Below are 25,687 nucleotides of genomic sequence, written 5' to 3' on the forward strand. Positions count from 1 at the left end.
ATGACAATTTCGGTATGCTTTAGTAGAAAGAAAAACTGCCACGAAAAAAGGGTTGCATTCATTATTTGCTTAAATTTTATTAGTTTTGCTTTTTCTCACTTTTGCTAGGAGAAATCATCCCTAGATGCCTAAGAACGAAAGTCTGACTGAACTTAGCTAGTGCGTATGGGCGCATTCCATCACGAAAACGGACGACAAACCTAATATACGTGTAAGGTACTTATAGGACTTCCCTTAACAATTATTATTACTGGATGCGACTTACGAGTGTGTGGTGTGAAAAATAATGCGACAAACCAATCTCTTATATGCCTCCGTTTCCTGCTCTATTGTTTTGTAAATACTTTAGCCGATCCTTTCCTCTAATACGTCTTCTTACCTGCCTAACTTCTTGTATAGCTGTTGTTCTACACTTACACACCATTCAAAATACACAAACACTTCTTCTCGTTTTCCTGTCATCATGAGAGTTGTTGTTCAATGCGTGTTTGTAACAATATGCTTTAGCGTTACTTTGGAATTAAATATAAATATACCATATATAATATAGTAACCAACAAATATACAAATATTGCATGGCGCGCTGACTCGGGTGCTTGCATAATAGTGTTTGAAAATAAGTGTTGATTTGAGAGGGTCCTTTTGACTGAAACAAGTGTTGCTGCAGTGTCTATTATGCTTATCCCGATTTTCGGCTGGTACGTATATGATCCAGGGGACCATTTATAACATAATTTTGGGATTAATATTATACCGAACAGGGTTGGCTTGTCGTCTTTCACTATACTAATGACTTATATTTACATACTGTTATGCCTGTTTTTGTTGTGATGTTGAATGCTTTGAGAATTACAACAGTTACGTTACTTTGGGTATGATTGCATACGAAAGTTGGTTGAGTTAGTGTGAGTGTGTGTGTGTGTGTAGTTAAGGAAACTGTAGCGATTCCAGTGGAACCAAAACGAAACGAAAGCTAAAATAATTTCAAGTCTCGCTTAGCTCCTTTATTACAAGATTGCAAGTATCGGTCAATTGGGAAGCAATGTGTGGCAATACATTTACAAATGACGAGTGAAGGGGTCACGTTATGTAATCAAGACGAAACAACTTTTTCATACAAGCGTTGGGGCCAGTACTCACAAGAGCTCACAAGCTACCCCACGAATCAAACAGCACGCTAAAGGGGTGAAATGCTTTCTCGAGTCGATTCGTCCATTCGCAAGATTAAGAGCGGCTCAAACAGAATTTGTTCCCTGTGTTAGGAGCGATGGATTGGGAATCATCGGTATACTGCCGATATTCGAATATCAGTGCCAATAGCGGCAGTATAGAAGTTCTAAATGAACAACGACAGTTCGAAGACGATACTATTCGAACAGCATTTCTTATGCCAAACTACCGTTTGATCATACGATCTTGAAGTAGGCCCAGTCTAGTGTGGTGACTCTATCACAGGGACTGACAAAAGAAATACATAGGCCCTTATTACCGATGTCACTTCACGGTGAAGTGACAACTTGTCACTCACGGTGAAGTGATTCCCATTTGATTTACACGGCAATCACTTCGCCGTGAGTGACAACTGGTCACTTCACTTCGGTTTCACCGTGAAGTGACACTCGTAATCGGGGCCATAATGTTCGATTTGCTCATGTACATATCAAGCCGAACAATTTTTTTGCGGGAGTTGTACCATAGAGGTTGTACCACTGCGTCCATTATTTGAACTTTTGTGGTACCCCTGTTTACTGTTCGTATCATGCAAGCTGACCACCATTTAATGAGTGGACAGCTAATTGCCTGGACACGTCCTTTCCCAGTCAGGTATGATATGTATGATATGGGCCAATAAACGATGAACAATGGTGAAGCCGAACAATGGTCTTATGTATCATTGACATATTCTCTTCGTCGATATTCTCGTTGTTTCCCCACGGCCATGTATAGACATTATTCCAGCTAATTTCAACATACAGTTCGATGAAAAAAAAAAGTTCACCTAGCATCTAATACGGCCATTGGTTCGCGAGAAAATGGCCTTACAAGGTTTGTTTACAAAATGGAGTTAAGGCCATTTCAATTGTTGGTCTTGAATTCTAGTTTGCTTCTTAAGTCTTCCATAGACATTTTAATAATCAAGTCTAACCTGTATATCCTTTCACAAGTGTGGGCCACGAAACCAAATTAAACTTGAAGGCAAGCGCAAATAACAGACCCGTCCACTTCTGGCAGATTTGAGCGTCAGGTAATCAGCGCCACTCATAACCGTTGCGTCGGCATGTTGAACCCGTTGAACCATTCGCTACAAAAACGCTTGCACACTGTTACCATAGACTAACATTAAGACAACGGGGTCCCAACGCGGAAACATGCTCAATCTTTTGGCTCAGGAAGTACCAGACCTTACTCCAAAGGGCCTGGAGTCAATCCCAGTCGGCACCGTCGGGATTTGGGAAGAAAACCCGTTGGTCTCCGGTCTACGAGTTAATGGGTCGATAGGTAGGATCCAGGTGTGGGAGCTGCCTTCCTGGCGTCCGTAGCATAGGAACTCAGTACGGAAAACAAGATCGACGAAAAACAAATCAAGGGAAAAAAAGTACCAGACCTCGGTCTCAAGCTAATTGAAGCACTCCTCGATACATAGGAAAATCCACGAACCGCCCCTTAAATTCTGTCAAATTTATAAGACGAATCAAAACAAACACAAACTTTTAACTTAAAACAATGTAACTAGAACTCCACGTTTGCATCAGCGCAAGCAAACAGGAAGTTCCAATTTCATGAGCGATGTCGCAACAGTTACCAACATGTGTGCTACAGCGGCACCGGTGGTGTAGTGGTAAGCATTACTGCATCTCACTCGGAATTTTCTTAGGCATAACATCTCTGATCACACATTCCTTTGGAAGGAAAGTAAAGCCACACCGGCTCCCACACCGGGAGCTATACCTCCCTGGCGTCGGTAGCATTGGTACTCAGTTCGGAAAACAAATCAAGGGGAAAAAAGAGACATGTGCTCTTAGAAAACTTGAAGTGATAGGGCATATCATCCATAATGACGGTAATTTTTGGGTTCTTCAAGGAATCTCCTTAAATAGTATTCCCCCTTTTCTCAAAAAGGGTTTTTCATGGCCATATGAAGAGTTACGTCTGTTTGTCTGTGGTGAAGGGCTACGATGCAGTGCTCTGTGTAAATATCGGATCTTCCACAAGGTGATGGTCTTTCCTGTCTCCTGTTCAACACTGCGCTAGTACAGTGAACTTTCGCTCGTTGGGCCCACTTAGGCTCTGAACCATTTGGTGGATTATTTTAACTTTTGGTTCAAATTTGACAGATGGAAAATTATCGATTAACCCTGCTATCCGAGCGTTGTTTATTTCTGACAGACAAGAAGCTAAATGTTGACAACCGTGGCTGAGTTCTGCTCGAAAACCGGGTGATCGACAGCACAGGGATTTTCGAACATAAGAAATAACTTTCGAAATGTCACTTTTAACCACGAGTTAAATTTAGGCTGTGAACCATTTGCCGAGTTAAATTTAACTCGTGGTTAAAAGTGACATTTCGAAAGTTATTTTCTATGTTCGAAAATCCCCGTGCTGTTGATCGATCGGTTTTCGAGCCACAGTTGTCAAAATTTAACTTCTTGTCTGTCAGAAGTAACCACGCTCGGATAGCAGGGTTAATCGATAACTTTCCATCTGTAAAATTTTAACCAAAAGTTAAAATAATCCACCAAATGGTTCAGAGCCTTAACTCGGCAAATGGTTCACAACCTTAGTGAAAGGCTATCGTTAGGCCATCTTCACCTTTGCTTACTTTTCCTATCTAAAGGAAAGGACCGACCATTAAGCGCGAATATTCTAACAATTCAACCACACATTGCTACCACCGTTTGACCCATACTCAAACCATGTTGGAATTAAACGTCGAGTATCTAGTTTTTTTTTACGATTTCGTGTGCAATGATTTAGACAGAGCGTTTACGATTACTTATCACCTAATAATGCCACCTGTGTCCTGTTGATTTTCATTTGTCATCTGTTTGCCACTCAATCCACTGTCCACGTCTGCAATAAACGTATTGTAAGCCCACTGCTACCTTATGATGGGTGGCGGGAGGTTGTTTAATGATGGTATATCTACAAAAGTTCCTCCCGACGACGACTGGCAGCCGGGGCTGTATAACTGACTGACACGCAAACACAAACACCAGCCTTGTGGAAAGTGTACGAGACGCTTTTCCTAAATCTTCAGTTTTTATTTTGTACAATTTCTATAATGCTTTCAAGTGTGCAATCTACCAAATTTCTACAATGAGTACAGATTTTGACTCTTTCCCATTTTTTTTTTCGGTTAAAACACGAATACGCCGGGGAGAAAAGTCTTTGTCGTAAAAACTTTTAACAAATCCGAAAAAAAATATACGGAAATAAATAAAACTATAATTTAAAGCACAATAACTTATACAAATAGGATAAAACGAAGGAAATCTTCGGTTGAGTGTTCTGTTTTTTTAAATAGTAAAATAAATCCGGGATTAAAATTCGGGATTTTGCAAATTTTGTAGACGGGGAAGGAAACAACTTACTGTCAAGACGAACAGGACGTGGCGAAGAAGTCTTGCAACCGTTGGACCGTGTGCCGGTCCAGAGCGCACAGATCGAAGTCAAATGTTGCGCTAGTAATTTCATAGCATCCGGTGGCTGCTATCATCTCGACGACCCGCTGCAGTTCGTTGTTGTCCTGCAGGGTCATAATTTTGTGCTGCAGATCCTTTAGCTCCGACATGTAATCGCCGGACAGATTTGTCATCGTAGTCGCACTGGAACTGTTGTTGTTGTTCGGCTGGGACGATGTCGGTGGCAGGAGCTGCGCCGGCGTTACCATCGGAACAACGGAAGCATTGTTGTTATTGTAGTAGGATGAGGTTGTGCCGACGTCCTCTGGGGGAAGCATTTTCGAGTGGTTGTTGTTGTTCGATGCTGGTGACTCCTCACGCTTGTTGTAGGTGTCATCTCGTTTGGGGATCTTTACTGGTGGCTCCATCAGGGTTGGTGGGGGCGTTGGAGGTGACGGACTCCTTCGGATTGCAGGAATGGTGGGTGTTGAGGATTTTTTTTCTTTTTCCTTTTCGCCCTCGGCATCCTTGTTTTTCCGTTTTCGCTTCTTACCTTCCTCTTTGCCGTCGGATGAGGCATTTTTCAGCTTTTCCTTTTTGTTCTTATGGTGAGTCTTCTCCGGCTTCGGCGGTTCTACGACCGGTGGAGGAGGTTCGGGAACGTGCCTTGGTTCCGGTTGTTTCGTAATACTGGATGAAGTACTGGAGGACGCAGCCGATGGAGGTCTTGCTGTTAGTAAGTCTGCTATACTGCTGTTTGAATTTTCCGAATCTTTGTCTTGGATTATTGATGGAGGACTGTCCGCTTCGGAGTCGCTACTATTGTCACCACTAAGTTCTTCTACCATTGAACTTAGCGGATTAGTCTTAGGAGGCGGCGGAGGAGGAGGAGGTGGTGGTGGTGCCGCTTGCGCTTCTCTTTCGGGTTGAAGAGATTTCGTAGGATCCGACAATTTTGCCGGTTTTATAGGAGACAGCACTTCCGGTTCCCTAACTGGAGGAGTTGGGAAGCTTGGCTTACTGTTGGAGGACTTTTCTTTGTCCTTCTTTTCCTTCTTATCCTTGCTACTGGAAGACCGTTCTTTCTCCTTATCTTTGGATTTATCTTTCTTCTTGTGTTTGTGCTTTCGTTCTTCCTTGTCCTTTTCTTTAGCATCCGGCTTCTCAACCCGCTTGAGAGGTTCCTGCACTGGAGTGGGTACTGCGGTTTGCTGCAACTGGGGAACTTCTATGTGGGCTGATTTAGGCGGCTCTTCCGAGATTTTCTTCTCCTTCGAGTACAGTTTCTGGTCGAGCTTAACAGTATCCAGTTTGCTCGGTTTTATGATATCCGATTTTGGTTTATCGGAAGTAGAGCTGCTACTTTTCTCTTGATCTTTGTCTTTCTTTTGCTCACGATCCTTTTTCTCACTACGCTCTTTATCTTTGTCGTAGTTTTTCTTGTCTTTCTTTTCCTTTTTCTTTTCTTTTTCACCACTATGTTTACTTGCGGGTTTTTCCTCCGGCTTGGAACTGACGCTTGGTGGTACCACTACTGGCGGTGGTACAGAAGGTGATGGATGCCTTTTTGCCGTCGATGTCGAACCGGCAGTCAACGTTGAACCGGAAATCGTCCCAGAGCTGTTCCGTTTTGGGCTTAGTGGTCTCTTCGAAAAGGAAGACGACGAACTAGAACTTTTCTCTTTAGCTTTGTCCCGTTCTTTGGAATGGCTTTTGTCTTTCTTTTCCTTGCTATGCTTATCTTCACTGGATGACGATTTTTTAGATTCTTTCTCTTTGTTAGGGCTCGAATGTTTGTGTTTTGACGACTTGTCTTTGTCGCTCTTGTCCTTGTCTTTCGAAGAACTTGTACTGGAGCGATCACCTTTCGAGCTCACCTGTTGATTTTTACTACTGCTGCTGCTAACACTGCCCCCAACATTGGGCGATGTTTTGCTGGACGACGATGAGCTTTGCTTGGCGGCGGGATCAGGCGATACCTTGCTACTACCCTTGGTTATTGATGGCCCGAACAAGTTTGCAAATGCGCTCTGAACTTTCGAATCATCTCCGGAGCTTTTCTTGTACTTTTTATCCTGTGATGAGCTGCTTTTCTCACCGCTTCCACTGCTGCGACCACTTTTGTAATCCACTGAAGTAGCCAACGAGGAAATTCCACTGTTTAATAGCGCTCCACCACCTTTCAACAGTTTCCTCTTGAAATCATCGGAAGGATTGGCTATCACGTATTCTTCCCTCTGCAGCTTGAACGACTGCAAATCCAGATCGTAGGAAAATGCCTTCTTCTTCGGTTCATCGCCCTTGTTTTTGAAGTAGATATCAATTGGCAGAATAAACCCGGCATATCCTTGCTCCTTCACCACGTACGGAGGCTCCTTCAACACTGTAATCGTAAGAATATAAAATAAACCGTTACTACTACCTTATACTATTCGTTTTAAAAGACGAAAAATCTCACAAAACTCACCCCGCTTAGGCTTGGGAAACGATTCGTGCAGGGTAAAAACCACCTTGTCGACAAAGTGGCTAATATCACCGCCATCGCTGCCTCTCACAAACAGTTCCCAATCGTGCGTGTAGCCTTCCGGAGTGGTACGTGCCTTGATCGATGCCTCGTGGCCAATTTCGAATATCACCTTTACCGACATGGTTGCCCCCTGCGGTTCCGTATATTACTCGATCTAGAGATAGACAGGGGGATAGTAATGTAAAGTGTTAAAATGTATGCATAACCCTATATTACGATATAATGATACTACAGCTCCATATGAAACATTTATATGAAATACACATCGTAACCGATAAGACATTTTTTTGTAGGGTAGATGTATGACTATACGTTCCTATTATGGTGCGATCCAATTATCTTCTAAGCTTTTTAGGCTTATTTTGCGAGCGTGTTGTCGGCTCTTAACTTTGCGTTCTAGATGCATGTAGTAGGCCTAGATGTAGTAGGCCTTGCCTGACTGTCATAAGTTACAGATTCTTCCTTTATCCGACCACCAACCAAGATAGACGTAATAAATAGTAGCTCTTAACAACAGCTTGTTTTACTTGTTGGCCTTGGTTACGGACATAACAATTGGCGACGAGGAAAATTTTGGAAGCACCTCGAACCTCGAAGCAAGAAAATGTCTGACGAGGATCTTCGGAACGCCATCCTGCAGCTAACGAATCTCATCACGAGGCAGCAGCAGCAGATTGAAAACCTGGAAAATCGGGGAAATCCGACTGCTGGCAGTGAGAAGATTATTGAGTCCTTGGCAAGCGGGATCCAGGATTTCCAGTACAATCCGGACGGAGGAGTTTTCTTCGATGGCTGGTATGCGAGGTACGAGGATGTCTTTACAAAGGACGGCCAATCCCTGGATGACGCCGCTCGTGTGAGATTGCTTCTTCGTAAGTTAAGCACGCCTCTGCACGAGAAGTACGTCAACACCCAAGCATCCCCGGGACTTCACCCTGGACGAAACCGTCACGAAACTGAAGAATCTGTTCGGTCGACAGAAGTCGGTTTTTCATTCCCGTTACCAGTGCCTCCAGTATGCAAAAAGTGACGCGGATGACTTCACATCGTATGCTGCCATGGTGAACAAACACTGTGAAGCGTTTCAGCTGTCCAAGCTCACACCGGACCAATTCAAAGCTCTCCGTTTCGTCTGTGGACTCCAATCGCCACGGAATGCGGACATACGAGCTAGGTTGATCTCGAAATTGGAAGCTGACGAAACCGCAGTCAACGAATTGGGAGAAGCCACCAGCAAGATAACCCTGGAGAACCTCGCGGAAGAATGCCATCGCATGGCCAATCTCAAGCAGGACACATTGATGGTGGAGAACAAAGGAGCACGCAACGTCAACATTGTTTCTCGCAACCAGAATAATCCTGCCTCAAAAAAGAATCAAAAAGTGCCGAAAAACGCCATGTTGGAAGTGTGGTGACCAGCACTATGTTCGTGAGTGTCCGTTCGCTTCGCACACCTGTTCCAGATGCAAGCAACAAGGACACAAGGAAGGTTATTGCAACAGCAACAAGAATGCGCCGTCGAAACCGTTCTAACAGGCCAAATCCAAAGAGAACGTGAAGACAAAAAGCATTTACACGGTTCGCAACATCGGAGGCAAGCGGAAGTTCATCCCGGTCGAGCTCAATGGTGTAGCAGTCAAACTTCAACACGACTCGGCGTCCGACATTACCATAATCTCAGAAGAAACATGGATCAGCATCGGACAGCCACCCACTCAACCGACGGAAGAATCTGCAGTTACAGCTTCTGGTGGCAATCTCAACCTTCTCGCTGAGTTCCAGACCGAGATCACCATCAAGAATGTTACGAAGACTGGTCGCATTTTCAGCTCAAGCAGCGCTGAACTCAACGTTCTAGGAATCGAGACTATGGATCTGTTCGATTTGTGGTCTGTGCCGATAAGCAGCTTGGTCAACGTCGTACACCAATCAACTCAAGCAACAGTTTCCGGAAGTTTTTCGAAGCACGGTGGGGTAGATGCACAAAAGCGCAAGTGAAGTTGTACCTCAAGACTGACGCACGTCCTGCATATTACCCGAAACGACCAGTAGCGTACGCTGCACTCGCCAAGGTGGACGCAGAACTTGAGAGGCTCCAGCAAAACGGTATAATTTCTCCAGTTCAATTCTCGGACTGGGCAGCACCAATAGTCGTCGTACGCAAGTCGGACAATGTATCAGTCCGTGTATGTGGCGATTATTCGACGGGGCTGAACAACGCGCTAGAATGTGACCATCATCCACTGGCTCATCCTGACGACCTCTTTGCGGAACTAGCTGGAGCACGTTACTTCACTCATCTCGATTTGTCTGACGCTTACCTACAGGTCGAGGTCGAGGTCGAGGAGGAATCGCGAAAGCTACTCACGGTCAACACGCATCGTGGACTGTTCCAGTATAACCGACTACCCCCCGGAGTCAAGTCGGCACCCGGCGCTTTCCAGCGCATCATCGACAGCATGGTGGCCGGCATCCCTGGAGTCAAGCCATATTTGGACGACATCCTCATCGCTGGTCGCACCAAGCAGGAACACGATCGCAGTCTCTACGCTGTTCTCGAGCAGATCCGTGAGTATGGCTTTCACCTACGCATCAAAAAATGTCGTTTCGCACTCTCCCAGATCAAGTTTCTCGGACACATCGTGGATAAGGACGGTATTTGGCCTGACCCTTCAAAAACAGAAGCCATTTCCAAGATGTAGTCTCCGAAGGATGTCCAGCAACTCCGTTCCTACCTCGGTGCTGTCAACTACTATGGTAGATTCGTTAAGCAGATGAAGCAACTCAGGGCTCCTCTGGACAGCCTCCTCAAGAAAGATGCACGCTGGAACTGGACCAAGGATTGCCAGAAGTCTTTCGAGCAGCTCAAGGCCATTCTACTTTCCGACCTGCTGCTTACACACTACGACCCGTCAAAGGAAATCGTTGTTGCAGCAGATGCATCGAAGGACGGTCTTGGCGCTGTCATCATGCATCGATTCCCGACCGGTGAAGTGAAGGCAATTGCGCACGCCTCGCGCTCACTGACCCCAGCAGAGATGAACTACGGACAAGTGGAGAAGGAAGCATTGGCCCTGATATTCGCTGTCACCCGTTTCCACAAAATGCTGTATGGACGACACTTCCTCCTGCAAACCGATCATCAACCGCTACTCAAGGTTTTCGGCTCAAAGAAAGGTATTCCTGTTTACACAGCAAACCGTTTGCAGCGCTGGGCCTTGACACTTCTGCTGTACGATTTCGACATCCAACACGTTTCATCGACGAATTTTGGCTATGCAGATTTTCTATCCCGGCTCATGTCATCGCAGCCTAGACCAGATGAGGATTACGTCATAGCCGCCGTGTGCGTCGAATCTGAAGCAAAAGCAATTCTCGACGACACCATCAGCAACCTGCCAGTCACGCACCAGATGATTGTGGCTGAGACGCGAAAGGATCCAGTTCTTCAGCAAGTGGTGAATTTCCTTAACGAAGGTTGGCCAGCAAATGCGAAGCAAGTTACTGATCCTGATGTCAAGAAGTTCTTCGCCAGACGAGATGGACTTCAAGTTGTCGACAACTGCGTTATGTTCGGCGATCGAATCGTCGTCCCATCAAAGTTTCGAAAGCGGATCGTTCGTCAAATGCATCGTGGAACCCTGGAATGGACCGAATGAAGTCTCTGGCCCGAAGTTACATCTACTGGCCTAACGTTGACGACGATGTGGAGCAATTTGTCCGTCAGTGCACTGCATGTGCTGAAGCAGCGAAGTCCCCGACAAAAGCAACCTTGGAGTCATGGCCTCTCCCGGACAAGCCATGGCAACGTGTCCATATCGATTTTGCTGGTCCGATCCATGGATACTACTATTTCGTCATGGTAGATGCTTTCTCTAAGTGGCCCGAAATTTTTCGTACTCAATCCATTACCACAACTGCAACCCTGAATATGCTGCGTGAAACGTTTTCTCGTTACGGCAACCCAGACACATTGGTCTCAGACAACGGAACGCAATTCACCAGCGAGCAGTTGCAACAGTATTGCCGTGCAAATGGTATCACTCATCTCCACACTGCTCGCTACCACCCGCAGTCCAACGGCCAAGCGGAGCGATTCGTTGATTCACTCAAGCATGGCCTCAAGAAGCTAGCCAAGGGGGAAGGATCACCCACACTGGAGCACCTGCAGACATTCCTTTCGGTGTATCGTTCAATCCCAAACCGAAACACACCGCAGTCGACGTCTCCAGCAGAAGCATTCCTCGGAAGACCAGTGCGCACCACTTTGGACCTACTGAAGAAACCTGTTCCTGTAACTGAAGCTGTCAAGAACCACAAACAAAACGAACAGTTCAATTGGCGGCATGGAGCAGTCAAGCGCGAGTTTGAAGAAGATGACCTGGTCTACGTTGAACAGCATCGCAGAAACGCCAAGTCGTGGATTCCTGGTCGAGTCATCGAACGGAAAGGTTCCGTCAACTATATCGTTGCACTGGACATGAACGGGAGACCGAAGCTGGTGAGGTCGCATGTAAACCAAATGCGCCCTCTTCACACTTCTGATGATCCAGAGCAAGCGACGCAGCAACTACCATGGGAAATCCTGCTTGATGAAATTCAAGATGAAGCTGTACCGTTGGATCCAGAAGTGCCATTCAATCACGATGTCCCTATTCCTGTTGGATCCGTATCACTCGAAGCTGATGGTCAAATGGCAAGTACGTCTGGCGAAAATCCTTTTTCGACAATCGATCATGAACCTGCTGCTCAAGATGAAGAACTTCAGTCCGCACAAAAGCCCGTGTCATCTGAAGCAGTTGGAGACTTTATTCGACGTTCTGTACGAGAATCAAGAATTCCAAGATAGCTCTCTTCCTATGACATTTTCTAAAAGGGGGAGATGTAGTAGGCCTAGATGTAGTAGGCCTTGCCTGACTGTCATAAGTTAGAGATTCTTTCTTTATCCGACCACCAACCAAGATAGACGTAATAAATAGTAGCTCTTAACAACAGCTTGTTTTACTTGTTGGCCTTGGTTACGGATATAACAATGCACTTCCACAGTTATTAATTAAAAGCTCTCTATGCCAACCAACGCATGAAATTGTATATTGTATGGCAAGTACAATGATACTCCATGTCCAGGAAAGTCAAACAAATTTCCAACCCGAAAGATGACCTCCGAACCACCGCCTTCGGCGTGGTAATGCCGTGCCTTTACCGACTAGGCTATCTGGATTTTTTTTATTATTAGTTATTTTGTTTGATAATTTCAATCGAATCAACTTTACAGAGCCGAGGCTTCTTTTTTTTTCTTGGGTATCAAGCTGGAGCTGCGTGACAGCTTAGTTTTCAAGACTTGACCCATTTGAATAAATGTTGCTTCTATTTTGACAATACAGCAGAAGGACTAGCCTATGGATTCCGTGTGTATTGTCTCAAGATAGTTAGGCGCGTTAAATCCGACAGTCGGCAAAGGTTTAACCTGTACCAACACCGCTTAAGGAACGACCTCGAGTCAGTAAAACCGTTTAGAGCTAAACATCTAAATTACGTAAGATACGAAAATCGCGCAAATTGTGAACGCCACGCGAAACAACCGTAGAGAAAAAACAGCTTATGATCACTTAAAGAGTGCCACCAAAATAAATGTGATAGCCTATGTTGGCAAGTTGATTAATTTTGGTTTCCTCCCTAAATATTCTACTTATTTTACTGTTGAGCTTTGTTTCAATTTAGCTATTTTACAAGATTTCGCGACCGTACCGAACAAATTTAATACTCAGAGGCTCAAAAAAAAATTTTTTTGGTGGGCTCTACCGCATTGCGAATCACTTCTGCGTAAACTCCGTAGACGTAGGCGCGTTGATTCCGACAGCCGCGAAAAGTTAAACATGCATCAATACTACATAAGGAAAGATCGATTTTACGTAGGGTTTAGTTCATAGATTAACATTGACTGCTGTTTACAAATTCAAGTACTTGAACACTAAGAAATTTATTTATTTATTTATTTGTCGTCAATCAGTGTAGACCGTTTTACAATTGTTGTCTTAAGTGCTATTTTTACAATTTTGTCTTTGTTTATATTTTTTATAATATGTCTTAAGAAAAAGTTAAAACATTACTTCTAGTTGACGTTATGCGACGAATTAAAATATTGCTTTAATTTAGTTTTTGTCATTGTAAAGTCAATGTTATCGCAGTGCTTATTATATGTATCCATCATTTGGTTCAAGGGTCCAAATTTGGCATAATTCGTACGATGACGATTTGTAGCAAATATATTTCTGTTTCGTAAATGCCTAGATGGTGTATATAAATTTAAGGATGACAATAGTTCTATTGAATCAATTCGATGTGATACGATATCGTTTACGAAAGAAATCATAGCAAATTCACGACGTTCTTTTAATGTTTGGATATTTATGAGCATACACCGAGCTGTGTAAGATGGCAGAGGAAATACAGTCCAACCTAACTTGCGGAGTGCATACAATAGAAACTGCTTTTGAACGGACTCTATTCTTTCTTCGTGTGTGATTGAAAAAGGTGACCAAACTATGCTGCAATATTCTAATATCGATCTTACATAAGCAATGTACAATGTTTTTATCGTATACGGATCGTGAAAGTTATAGCAGAAACGTTTTATGAAACCAAGCATGTTGTTAGCTCTGTTAATAATTGTGTTATAATGATCGGTGAAAGTAAGTTTTGAGTCCAAAATAACACCTAGATCCCTGACTCTATCACATTTTTCTACGATCTGGTTTCCTAAAGTGACTGTTATATCAGGTAGCTTTTGTTTTCTACTAATGGTAATGGAGTTACATTTTTTTATATTTAATTGTAGCAGGCTTTTTTGACACCAAGTATGGAATATTTGAATTTCCTCATTGAATGTGATGATGTCTTTGGCATCTTTTATTTCCAAAAAAAGTTTAATGTCGTCAGCATATATTAAAACTTTCAATTTCTTAATAATGAAAGATATGTCATTGACGAAGAGAATAAATAAAAGTGGTCCTAAATGGGAGCCTTGAGGAACTCCTGAAGTGACATCAAAGGGATTTGATATCTTTCCTTTGTATTTTACTATTTGATGACGGTCAGTTAAATATGATTCAAGCCACTTGAGGAGTGCGTAATGAATTCCCATTTTTTGAAGTTTAAAAAGAAGCATGGGTATGTCAATTCGATCAAACGCTTTGCTGAAATCTGTATACAACACTTCTACATGGTTTCCGTTATCCATTGCATTCAAGGAATAATTAATTAATTCGAGCAAATTCGTAGTTGTTGAACGGCCTTTAAAGAAGCCATGTTGCATAGTAGTTATTCTGTTTTTAATTTGAAGAAAGAGTTTTTCATTTACAATCGCCTCGAAAAGTTTCGGAATGCAAGAGATAATAGCTATACCACGATAATTACGTATGTCGGATTTTTTACCCGATTTTTTACCCGATTTAAAGTTAAATAAGTTAATATATAATATATATTAGAGATTTCGCGTATTGAGAGAATAATATAGTAATCGAGTACAACAAACTCAGGGGAATACAATGCCTATAAAAGTTTAAAAGTTATTAATTGTCACATACCTCTACTTTTACTTATTTCCTAAACTATTCCTCTTCTTGTTAATCTGCTTAATGCTATTGGTCTGCTTGCGTTTTCTTATTAAAGTTTAAGACTAATCAAGAAGATTTATTCTACAACTTTAAAGGTTAGTTGCCTCCCTAAGCGGACCCCCCGCATCCTAATTCTTTTGTTAATCTACTTAATGTCATTATTCTTTCTGAAGTTTCTTATTTAAGTTCATTTGATGATTATGATATCTCATTAGTCTAATTTAATAAATTATTAAAAGCTCTAATTCACCTAATCAATCATAACCCATGCTTAATTAAGTACCTGTACTTATGCTTGTAATTAAACGTGTTTAAGTACTTTTGATTTTGACCTATACTTATTTATTATATCTTAGTTCGACCCAGGTAACAGCCTCATGTGACTAAAATGCATCATTTTGAAGTTAGTTTCCTAGCTGATTTTTAAATTCGCTAAAAATCTGCTATTTATCAATTTTATCTAGATGAACGCGTCATTGGGACGGTAGTAATTGATATTTTTATAAAGGAGTAACAAGATACTATCACTGCGGACTAGATCTTTGGTTTTCTCATGCAGTGGTTCATCAGAGAGGGGTAATCCCCATTGCCTGCTCATGGCGCCGGCCATAAACCTACCGTCTCCAACACTCCACTAGCATGAAATTAAGCCCGCCCACCAACAGCAAGGTGCAAAAACTAGCCAAGGGGAGGGGTCTGCAAGGGTGGATGTAAAGTTGCGTCTAAATGCAAGCAGTTTCTCGAACTATCCAGGGAGTCTAGATGGGCCATCGTGAGGGAGTTTGAACTATGCCGAAAGTGTTTAAACCGGCACAAAGGAGAATGCAAGGCTAAACCGTGTGGACGAAACGGATGCACATATAAACACCACGAGCTGCTCCACAATGACAAGAAAGCTTCCAATCAAATCGTTCCTGCGCCATCTACATCCACAGCTCACAAACAAACAAACAAAATCAAGTGCAGTGTTATTCAGATATCTTCCCGTGGTACTGCGTGGACCTCAAGGCTCCATTCACACCTACGCGTTCCTTGATGAGGGGACCCACCTAAGCCTGATAGACCAGGAATTGGCGGACTAACTGAATCTAAAGGGTACCACAATACCGCTATGCCTCCGCTGGACAGGCGGAACGCAGCGCCGTGAAAGAGACTCACAATCAGTCACTTTCAACATCTCCGGAACAGGCAGAATGGCTCAGAGCTTCCAGCTAACCGGAGTAAGAACCGTGGAAGAACTGCTACTACCACATCAGACGCTAAACGCAGATGACTTGAGACAACGATATTCCTATCTCCAAGGCTTTCCCATCGACGATGCACGGCCAAGAATCCTCATCGGTACGAAACACGTTCAAGTCAGCTTGGTGTTGAAAAGTAGAGAAGGAGACGTCGGGGATCCAGTTGCGGTCAAAACACGATTGGGTTGGACGGTTTGCAGTGGAAGAAATGTAGAAAGCGACAACATAGGCAATCTCGGTCACTACATCTTCCACGTTTGCTCATGTGAGCGAACGAAAGACGATGAGCTGCATCAGGCTACGAAGAATCATTTCTCCCTAGAGAATCTCAGCATTACGAAACCGGAGAAGCTTCTTCTTTCGACCGAAGACCAACGAGCACAGGATCTTCTGAGGCAGCTAACGTCTTACGATGGTGAGCGGTATACAACAGGGCTTCTATGGCGTCACAACAATGTTCGCCTCCCAGACAACTACGCTATGGCCCTTCGAAGGCATCAATCCTTGCAACACCGGCTCACCAAAGACCCAGAACTGGCCGAAAAACTGAATCGAAAGATGGAGGATTACGTTTCGAAAAGTTATGTCAGGCAGCTCTCAGAGAGTGAACTGAGTATGCGGTACCCCAGAGTGTGGTATCTTCCGGTATTTCCGGTGATGAACCCGAATAAGCCAGGAAAAGTGAGACTTGTCTGGGATTACGCAGCATGCTCCTTCGGTATTTCGCTGAATTCCGCCCTGCTTAATGGCCCTAATCAACTCTGCTCACCACTGTTCATCCTGTTGCAGTTGCAGAGAGTATCCAGTGGGTCTTACCGGGGACTTACGTGAAATGTTTCACCAAGAGGGAATCCTAGTCAAGGATCAACAGTGCCAGCGGTTTCTATGGTGGAACGAAAAGGGAGAAATCGTTGTTTACGTGATGCAGGTCATGACCTTCGGAGCCTGCTGCTCACCCAGCTGCGCGCAATATGTCAAAAACATAAATGCGGAGCGGCATGCAGGTGAGTACCCAAGAGCAGCCGAAATTATCCAGAAACGGCACTACGTGGATGATATGCTCGTTAGCCTGGAAACCGAGGAGGAGGCCATACGAATCGCAAGGGAAGTGAAGCAGGTACACCAGCAAGGCTGTTTTGAGATCCGTAATTGGATTAGTAATTCGCCGGCAGTCTTAAGAGCCCTCAGGGAAGAAAGAACGGGTGAAAAAGATTTGAACCTTACGCCAGAAATCAGCACGGAGAAGGTTCTGGGCATGTGGTGGTGCACCGCATCTGACACCTTCACCTACAAGGTCGGGTGGAACCGCTACGATTGCGCCCTTCTGCTGGGTCAAATTCGCCCAACTAAACGAGTTGTTCTACGGGTGCTAATGTCGATGTTCGACCCTCTCGGGCTGATCAGTCATTTCTTTATGTTCCTGAAGATCCTCTTACAAGAAGTATGGCGCTCAGGGGTGCAGTGGGATGAAGAAATAACTGACGATGCGTTTACGAAGTGGCAACAGTGGTTGAAGGTATTGCCTCAGGTCGAACAAGTCAGAGTTTCCCGTTGCTACCGATCACTATCCTACGACTCAGCTGAGGAAGTAGAGCTCCACGTATTTGTTGATGCTAGCGAAAACGGTATCGCTGCTGTCGCATTTTTGCGATTAATCAAAAACAACTCCGTCGAATGCTCAATAGTCGCCGCGAAGACCAGGGTAGCACCTCTAAAATTTGTATCGATTCCACGTTTAGAATTACAGGCTGCAGTCGTTGGCGCCAGGCTGTCGAGGACGATAACGGATGCCCTGTCCATTGATGTAGCCAGGAAGTACTACTGGACAGACTCTCGGGACGTACTGTGTTGGCTAAACTCAGACCATCGACGGTACACACAATACGTAGCGTTCCGTGTAAGTGAGATTTTGGATCTTACCGAGGTAAACGAGTGGCGCTGGGTGCCATCTAAGATAAACGTTGCAGATGACGGTACCAAATGGAGCTCCAAACCCGATCTTACACCCGAAAGCAGATGGTTTGTAGGCCCAGACTTCCTACAGCGGCTGGAATCGGATTGGCCTCCACAGCTAACGAAGAGCAGAGCAACAGAAGAAGAACTTCGTCCTAACCTGATGGCGTGTCACACTTCATGTGAACCTACAATAGATACCAAAAACTTCTCTAGCTGGAAGTGTCTACTTAAAGTAGCTGTCCTTGTCCTCCGCTTTCCTGTCAACTGCCGCAAAAAACTCTGCAACGAAACAACTATCACTGGATCACCAACTACAGAAGAACTGATATCAGCTGAAGCCTTTCTTCTACGATCTGCTCAACGCGAGGGTTATCCGGAACCCGGAAGAGTCCGCATATCTAAATAAAGCACAGAAAAAGTGCATCAGATCGAGCATAGTGCCGAAGCAGAGTAGCCTGTTCCAGCTAATGCCTTGGTTAGATAGCAGAGGTATCATGCGGATGCGAACAAGGATTGGAGCCTGTCACTACGCAACAAAAGACGCAAAGAAACCAATAATTCTTCCACGTGATCACCCCACTACCAACCTACTGATTGCACACTACCATCAACTATTCCACCACCAAAATCATGAGTCAGTAATCAACGAAGTTTGGCAAAGGTTCAACATTCCGCGCATCCGTGCACCATACGCCAAAGTTAGGAAGAACTGCCAACGATGCAAAAACGATCACGCTTCACCGAAACCGCCGATCATGGCTGATCTTCAACCAATATCTTAGTGTCGCAAGTACTGGCCAATCAGTTCTGGCGGCGTTGGTTAAGCGATTACGTGCCAGAAATCACCAAGCGATCCAAATGGTTCAACCGAACCGACCCAATAACGGTAGGCGACGTGATTGTGGTTGCCGACCCTAAGCTACATCCAGGGAAGGACGTCGAAGTCCGCTCTGCCACCGTAAGGACCGCCACCGGCGTCTACGTTCGAGCGGCCACGAAATTGGCAGTTCTAGACGTTGGGCGCGATGGAGCTAAGCCAGTCTGAACGCTGGCGTACCTGAGGGGAGTGTTGGCTGTCCCAGCGGATAGCACGCGCCCTGCCCCCACCGTGCCGGCGGCACTGATGCAAGGTGACAGCGGAGCTGTCCGTCAACGATCGTGAGTACATAGCGTATGTAGGAAGAAGATAAAAACAACAAGATCCAAGTGGTTACACACGCGATTATAACCGTTCTCAAAGTTAGTGATTAAATCTATCCTTAATTCTATACCTAAATCTAAACTATCTACTATTGAATTCAGGTAATTTAAATTGAATAATTATTTACAAAAGAACTAAATGATATATCCTAAATAGTGCTAAAATCTACTATCAACAATTTCTTCGAGCTACACCTAACCTACATTCCTAAAACTAAAGCGAACTCGGTAAGAACAAGTGAATTATATACAAGCTTCGAAATCCTAAAGGAACTTATTACAGCATATTCCGCTACCAATTATGTTATACACTATGCTAACAATCTTGTTATTCTATATATACATCCAACCAAACAGGATTTAAAAAATCTCCCAATAAAGAGCCGTGTAACACATATTGCTCTGGAGGTTATTAAACCGGAAGAATCTCCCCTGCAGTCAGTCGGAACTAATTTTGACACATGACTTTAGAGTCACCCGAAATTAATCTGTGTTTCTATAAAAAAAAATCAAATTTTGATTTGAAATTGTAAAAGTAACACATAAGTTGATGAAATTAAAACTGCATGGCTCAGAAATTATAACGAATTCTTAAAGCTAAATTTTCATAAACTTTATAATGAACTTGTTCATCCATAAAAAATAAAAATTACATTCAAATTCTCGGTTATTGCCCCGTTTTCAAGATTTTCCCGGTTCGCTGGCCACCCTGGATATCAAAATTGCTCAGTCTGCATGAATCAACCGATTTAATCAAGGAAGTTTTATTAAAAACCAAGAATTAATCGTTTGATGCTTACTGAAGAGTCATATATGTGATTATTTTTTTAATTTATTTATGGAATTTCAGCAACGGGCGAGTTCATTTCCCTCATATAGGTGATATTTTCCACTAAGGAAGATTATAATATTAATGAAAATATTATAAGACCCATAATTCTTCCCTTAAATAACGTCAATGCTCATGTCTAGCGGGAGGGAACATAAGGTCTATATTTATTTTACAAAAAGGTAAAAAAGCACTCCTGAATGTTGTGATAAGATAAACTAGCGTTATTTTAAAATAATTGTCTATCTTACTTACTGAAAAAAGATTTAAATTTTCGTTTACCATAATAAACAACATTTTCTCTCGTATCTGCATGAATGTTGCATGCGACCTAATTATAAAAAAAAACACTCCAGACTAGTTGCTCACTAAGCTCATAAACACCTACTGGATGTAAGCAACATACAGTGACTTATCACGCTGAGTAATTTTACTACATGTTATTCAAAAGAGGAAATCCTTGGCATTGATACACACCACCCAAGCTGCTGCTCCTCTTCCAGTGGTAACAAAAACAAAACCGCGCCGTAACCTTCCAGTACTCATGGGGTTTGAGTGAAGATATGTTATGTGGCATTAGCCTCAGTTGAGGTAATATGCAAATAACAAGACAGCAAAATTCGCATCACGCAAAACAACAACAACAACAAAACCTACTGCATCAATAATACAACTACTGTACAACGACGACAACAAACAACGCCGAAAAAAAACTTATTGAAGGCAAATTATCGGCCCCTTGCTTGTGGATTTACCTTGAAACTGGTGCAGCTAGCAAAACCTGCTCGAGACAAATGCTGATGCGACAACTACCAGCAGGTTGCCATCTTCCAAAACGGAAGAGCCTCAGAGGAAAAAAAAAAACCGCACCAGTAGACACTCCAAAGATAGTAGAAAAGGGGTACACAAAAAGATGTCTAACATAAATCGATAAGGCGGTGTTGTTGCTTGAGCTGCAGAAGACGGTGTTTTATAACTATATGAATGTGTATATCAGAAGGGAGCTCAGTGAAGAAAAGTCTTACCTGCTGCTGTGCGCTAGGCGTTGGTGACTGAAAGTATGTCGATGACCGGAAATAAATGCTGCTGCTTTTCACTCAATTTCTTCTTTACGAAAGTTTCCACGATGACACTGTGAAGTGCACACTCATCTTCGAAACAAATTCAAGATGTAAGCTAATCTTTTCGACCGTCTGTTTTGCTCCGATTGTAAGAATCACGAGTTGTCTCTTCAGTTTTGACAATATACGCTTCAATCTCCTTCACGTATTGCACTTCTCCTCTTGTGCTGTTGCGTACCCAGTAAACGACGGTGCACAAGATGAGCTTATTATGATTATGCATGAACTTGCTATGGTGTGCGTATTCATATAGTTTGCTTCTGGAAGCTTGGAATTCACTGTTTCGGTTCTCGAATTACGGTCGAATGTAGGTTGAAATAACTAAAATATGCGGAGTTTTCACTGAAAATTATGTTTGATCCAACAATCGCTGCAACTGGCAGTCAAAATTTTCTAACTTTTTTTTTTGCAAGACTCGCTTCAAAATTCATATGAGTGTGTGTTCAGCTTAATGCAATCTCTCTGACAGTTTTGAGCTACTGTATGACCCCTCGATTGTAAACAGCGTTGGCAGTGCAAGTATAAACAAGAATGATAAAAATGTCATTAACCACAGCACGATGTTAACTGCCTGTTCTTTGATAATATATATATTTTTTTGAAAAACTTAGCACTCAACTGATAAGCCAAACAAAAGCATTACGGATACGGTTTTGGTTACATCGCAGAATTTTGATTGCTGTTTGCGACGCCTTTTCCGTCCTGAGAACACTGCGTGACCGCAAAAGGAAAACAAACACTGATGCTTCACAAATACTACTGCTGCAGCGCGGCGTCTCACTTTTCACTCACCACACCAGTGAACTCGATTCCCGCGGTTGAGAAAAATCAAAAACACTCACTTTTTACTCCCGTCTCCCACTGCAAGTGCAAACCATAAACGAATGTGTGTGTGTGTAATCTTCAGCAGCCGTAAAAGAAAAGTCTGACTTTCCTAAAGTGGCCAGACACTTTTTGCACACATTTTCCGCAACAGATCGGCACGGTTTTAAATGAACTCCACGAGATTAACACGTCAGACGTTTGGTGCAACTATTTTCGGTAAATTTTTAAACGGATTTTTACATTTTATCGAAAGAATCTGGAACGATCCGAATGTTCTACATTTTGCACGTACTCCGTCACTCGCGACTAAAATACGGAACGCGCACACCAACTCTTGGCCGTCACCAGGGTTGCCAAAAGGTAATATGTGTATTTATTGTTATTCCCCAAAATGTTTTCATCTTATTTTTTGTCCAGATAATCTGTGATGATATCTGTGTTGAGATGTTAAGTCGTGTATACACTCAAAAATATTACTAAACAATGAATGATTAATATTTAATGTCAATATTTATACATTATACCAATTTGGTTTGATTAAAATTTAATTTCAAAATTATACTAAGTCGGAATAAAAGGCGTAGAATTCGTTCAGTGTATACCCGCATAAACAATAACCATAAGATGCGCCTAACCACCAATTCGATATATCATCCCAATTTTATGTGGTATGGTCGCACCATCTAAGATATCGTCAGTATATGGTACACGTTTATTAGGGTAGATATTAACGTAAATATTGCACACTCAAAAAATATTGTAAGCTAAATAGTATAAAAGTTACGCTAAATCGCAACTCTCCGTGCCGGCGCAAAGGTCGGTATAAAGGGAGAGAATGCAGACTTAGTATAAAAATGATTAATACCTGCCATAGTATAAAATCGAAATATGCTTGCAATGCATACATACGGTTTATTCGAGGGAATGTATTTTCTGCTTCTTTTTCGTTTAATGCTTAATATAATTGTTTTCAAATAAAAATTAAATTTTTAATTAAAGCAAGAGCAGTACCATAAAATTATCATTATCGAAACCCAGGTTTATCATTACCCGACGTTTTGATCTTTGATAAGCGGCTAAAACTTGGGTCCTCCGGAATTGTTATATTCAACGCTTTGGCCGTTAAGTCGAACAGATAGAAGAAATTACTGTGCATCAGCAGTTTATTGGCTAATCGATACAGGGTTGCCATTGATGGCAGGCTCTGATTCCACTTCCGGCAGGCTTATATGCTTCTTTCGATCAATGAGCGGACGATGTTTGCAGAACCATTTGAGAACGTTATCACCTTCAACGTGAACTGAAAAACGACTACGAGTGCCATCGTGTTTGACATTGTCATTTTTGATCGTTTTAGTATACACTGATCGAATACCACTCCGATAATCGGACTTAGTATAGTTTTGAAGAAAATATTAATCGGACCAATGTATAAATTTTGATTAATAATAAAATGCATAAAATTTAAACAATATAGGTTTTGTAATATTTTTGAGTGCAATGGCGCTCGTCATGTTATTATCTTTCCGTTTTTATTTTTTTAGTCAATATCAGTCGTTTGGTTCCATCGGTAGATTAGTGGCATAATATGGACTAATATAATACAAAAAATCACTTTCAATTAACAGGTAATGTAATAATCATCATTGATCGCAAAGGAGGTTACGACCGGATTCCTCGCTACTGCTATAATGTGCACCAGACCATATGGACGGAAATTGTCGCATATGTGCTTGGTGGAGGTGGAAAAATCTCCGAAGTCCGCTGCATGCGCTATAGTATGCCGGTCATTAAGGAATGGCGAATCAATATCATCTCGGAAAGGAGTTGTAATCGGTTCACCGATATCAACCACAGTGCAAAACGTGCCGTCAAAGACGAGGAAATCGGTTAAGACGATCATGACCCGATGCATCCGCTGTACCAGGTGTAATCGAATCCAGATTGGAACGTACGTCGAGAAGGTCTTCCTGGCGGAGTTGTCCGGAAAAGCGATTGACCTTAGCCCGGTTGGTCTTACAGCTTCGTAACTCATCCGTGGATAATCCGAAAGATGTAATCGATTGATATGCTGGATGTCGTGGAAAGTAATGTTATCTCCCTCAGCGTGTCGTGATTATTATTTTCATTTATAGTTTGTGGTGCTTTTATTTCAAATTACGTCAATTAAAATATTGTTTACTTTTTTTTTTAATAACAAACCATGATAGAAAAAGCAATCATAAACACATCCTGACGAATAAACAAACTTTATGCATTGTATGAATACAGCAACTTTATACTATTCAATGAATAAACCATTTTTTATACAAAGTTTGCATTCTCTCTCTTTATACCAAGCTATGCGTCAGTCAGGAGAGTTGCGATTTAGCGTATCTTTTATACTATTTAGATTTTAATGGTGGTAATCTCCAACCGGTATTATCCTCGGATTAAATCCCAATCAAGACTGTCCGATTTCCATCTCTCTTCTTCCTTCATTTCAATACAACAGCAAATGTGATGTCACACTATCTAGTGGATAAGAATGTACACACTTAATTTTTTTCGCCGAGATTCCAACAGCCGAGTAGTTCTGCAATTTATTTAGCTGAGGTTCAGTAAAACAATTGCCGAGATTCAGCTAACAAATATCATTTTGCTGAGATATCAGCTAACAAACAGATATTTTGTGGATATATCAGCAAAAGCAAATGCCGAGGTAATCGGCTGTTGGAGATTTTACCGAGCTAGATTAAGTGTGAGCAGATAAAATATTCACACTGACAGACTCCGCTGTATGCAAGTTTGTTTACATCCCTGAGCGGGAAAGTGAATACCAGGCTACGTACACTGCTGCCATCAACCCTGTTAGTGTTGAATTCAATCTTCTGTGGCTTTTTAAATTGGACCGGTAAAATGCCTAGAATGGTCGTTTTTGTTTTATTTACTCAGTTTCTGATATTTATTCATTATAAAATATTGCGTATTTCACACCAAATTGGACTAATAAGCGCATTTTCACTTATTAAAAAGTGTGATAAAATTGCAAGTTTACGTCTTATCGTCTTGGTGTCTTCGGTGCACTTATTCCTTATGATGCAAGCAATAATAAGTGCTCCGAAGACATCAAAACAATTTGACGGAAACGTGCACTTTTATCACACTTTTTGCATTTTTGGGACAGTCCGCAGTTTCAGATGCAATCAGCAATACATCCACTCATCTATATTAATGAGTCAAACTTCTCAATTGCTTGTTTTAATATACTTAAATGCATTGCTAGAGGTAATGCATCTGGCAACGCTTTTTCAATGATAGTTTTACGATTGCTGGCAAAGCAGTAAAGTTGAAGTGGTTTTCTTGGTGTTCAATTTTGTTCACCAAGAGTTTTGAGAAGCAGTTGTTTTAGGTTTTGTGTATTCAATGGTGTGTTATTGTGCTATGCTTCGAAGAACACAAGTAAATAAATACAGTGAATATGTTTTACCCAAGAAGTTTTCGTTCTAAAATCATGAAATACAAGTGTTAAATTTTTGTATTAATATTATGTGAATGTATGTGTAAACCAATGATGATGATTGAAGAATATTTCAAAAAGAAGACGAACACAAATTTACTTACCCTTTGTAGAACCTTAAGTACACGCTAAGTGGCACATACCTTAAAGTCGGTAAAGAATACCTAGATATGGTAAAAATTACAGATAATCGAAGAAAATGCACATACCTAAATTATCGGTAATCATGGATTACCGATAATTTATATGAA

General features: G+C 42.3%; 1 protein-coding gene across 3 annotated transcripts; it reads right to left on the reverse strand.

Moving 5' to 3' along the window:
• Positions 1 to 52: 52 nt before the first annotated feature.
• ear (ENL/AF9-related) lies at positions 53 to 22,227 on the reverse strand. Of its 3 annotated transcripts, none has more exons than XR_010517569.1 (4): positions 21,017 to 22,227; positions 7,090 to 7,303; positions 3,759 to 7,005; positions 53 to 3,515 (listed from the first exon to the last, which is right to left on the reverse strand). XR_010517569.1 is itself a non-coding variant. In XM_065220634.1 (4 exons), the coding sequence occupies exons 3-4, from the start codon at positions 7,268 to 7,270 to the stop codon at positions 4,595 to 4,597; spliced, it is 2,592 nt and encodes an 863-aa protein (XP_065076706.1). In that variant the 5' UTR covers positions 7,271 to 7,303; positions 21,017 to 21,433; positions 21,955 to 22,227; the 3' UTR covers positions 3,516 to 4,594. The 3 variants fall into 3 exon arrangements, 2 of the variants coding, with proteins under 2 accessions (XP_065076706.1, XP_065076705.1); XM_065220634.1 differs by lacking the exon at positions 53 to 3,515 and having other exon boundaries at positions 3,516 to 7,005; positions 21,017 to 21,433; positions 21,955 to 22,227; XM_065220633.1 differs by lacking the exon at positions 53 to 3,515 and having other exon boundaries at positions 3,516 to 7,005; positions 21,017 to 21,488; positions 21,955 to 22,227.
• Positions 22,228 to 25,687: the final 3,460 nt, after the last annotated feature.

This window comes from Ochlerotatus camptorhynchus, unplaced genomic scaffold (genome assembly GCF_037179485.1).
Source record: "Ochlerotatus camptorhynchus isolate MF236.1 unplaced genomic scaffold, CSIRO-AGI_Acam_v1.1 ptg000130l, whole genome shotgun sequence".
Classification (NCBI taxonomy): domain Eukaryota; kingdom Metazoa; phylum Arthropoda; class Insecta; order Diptera; family Culicidae; genus Ochlerotatus; species Ochlerotatus camptorhynchus.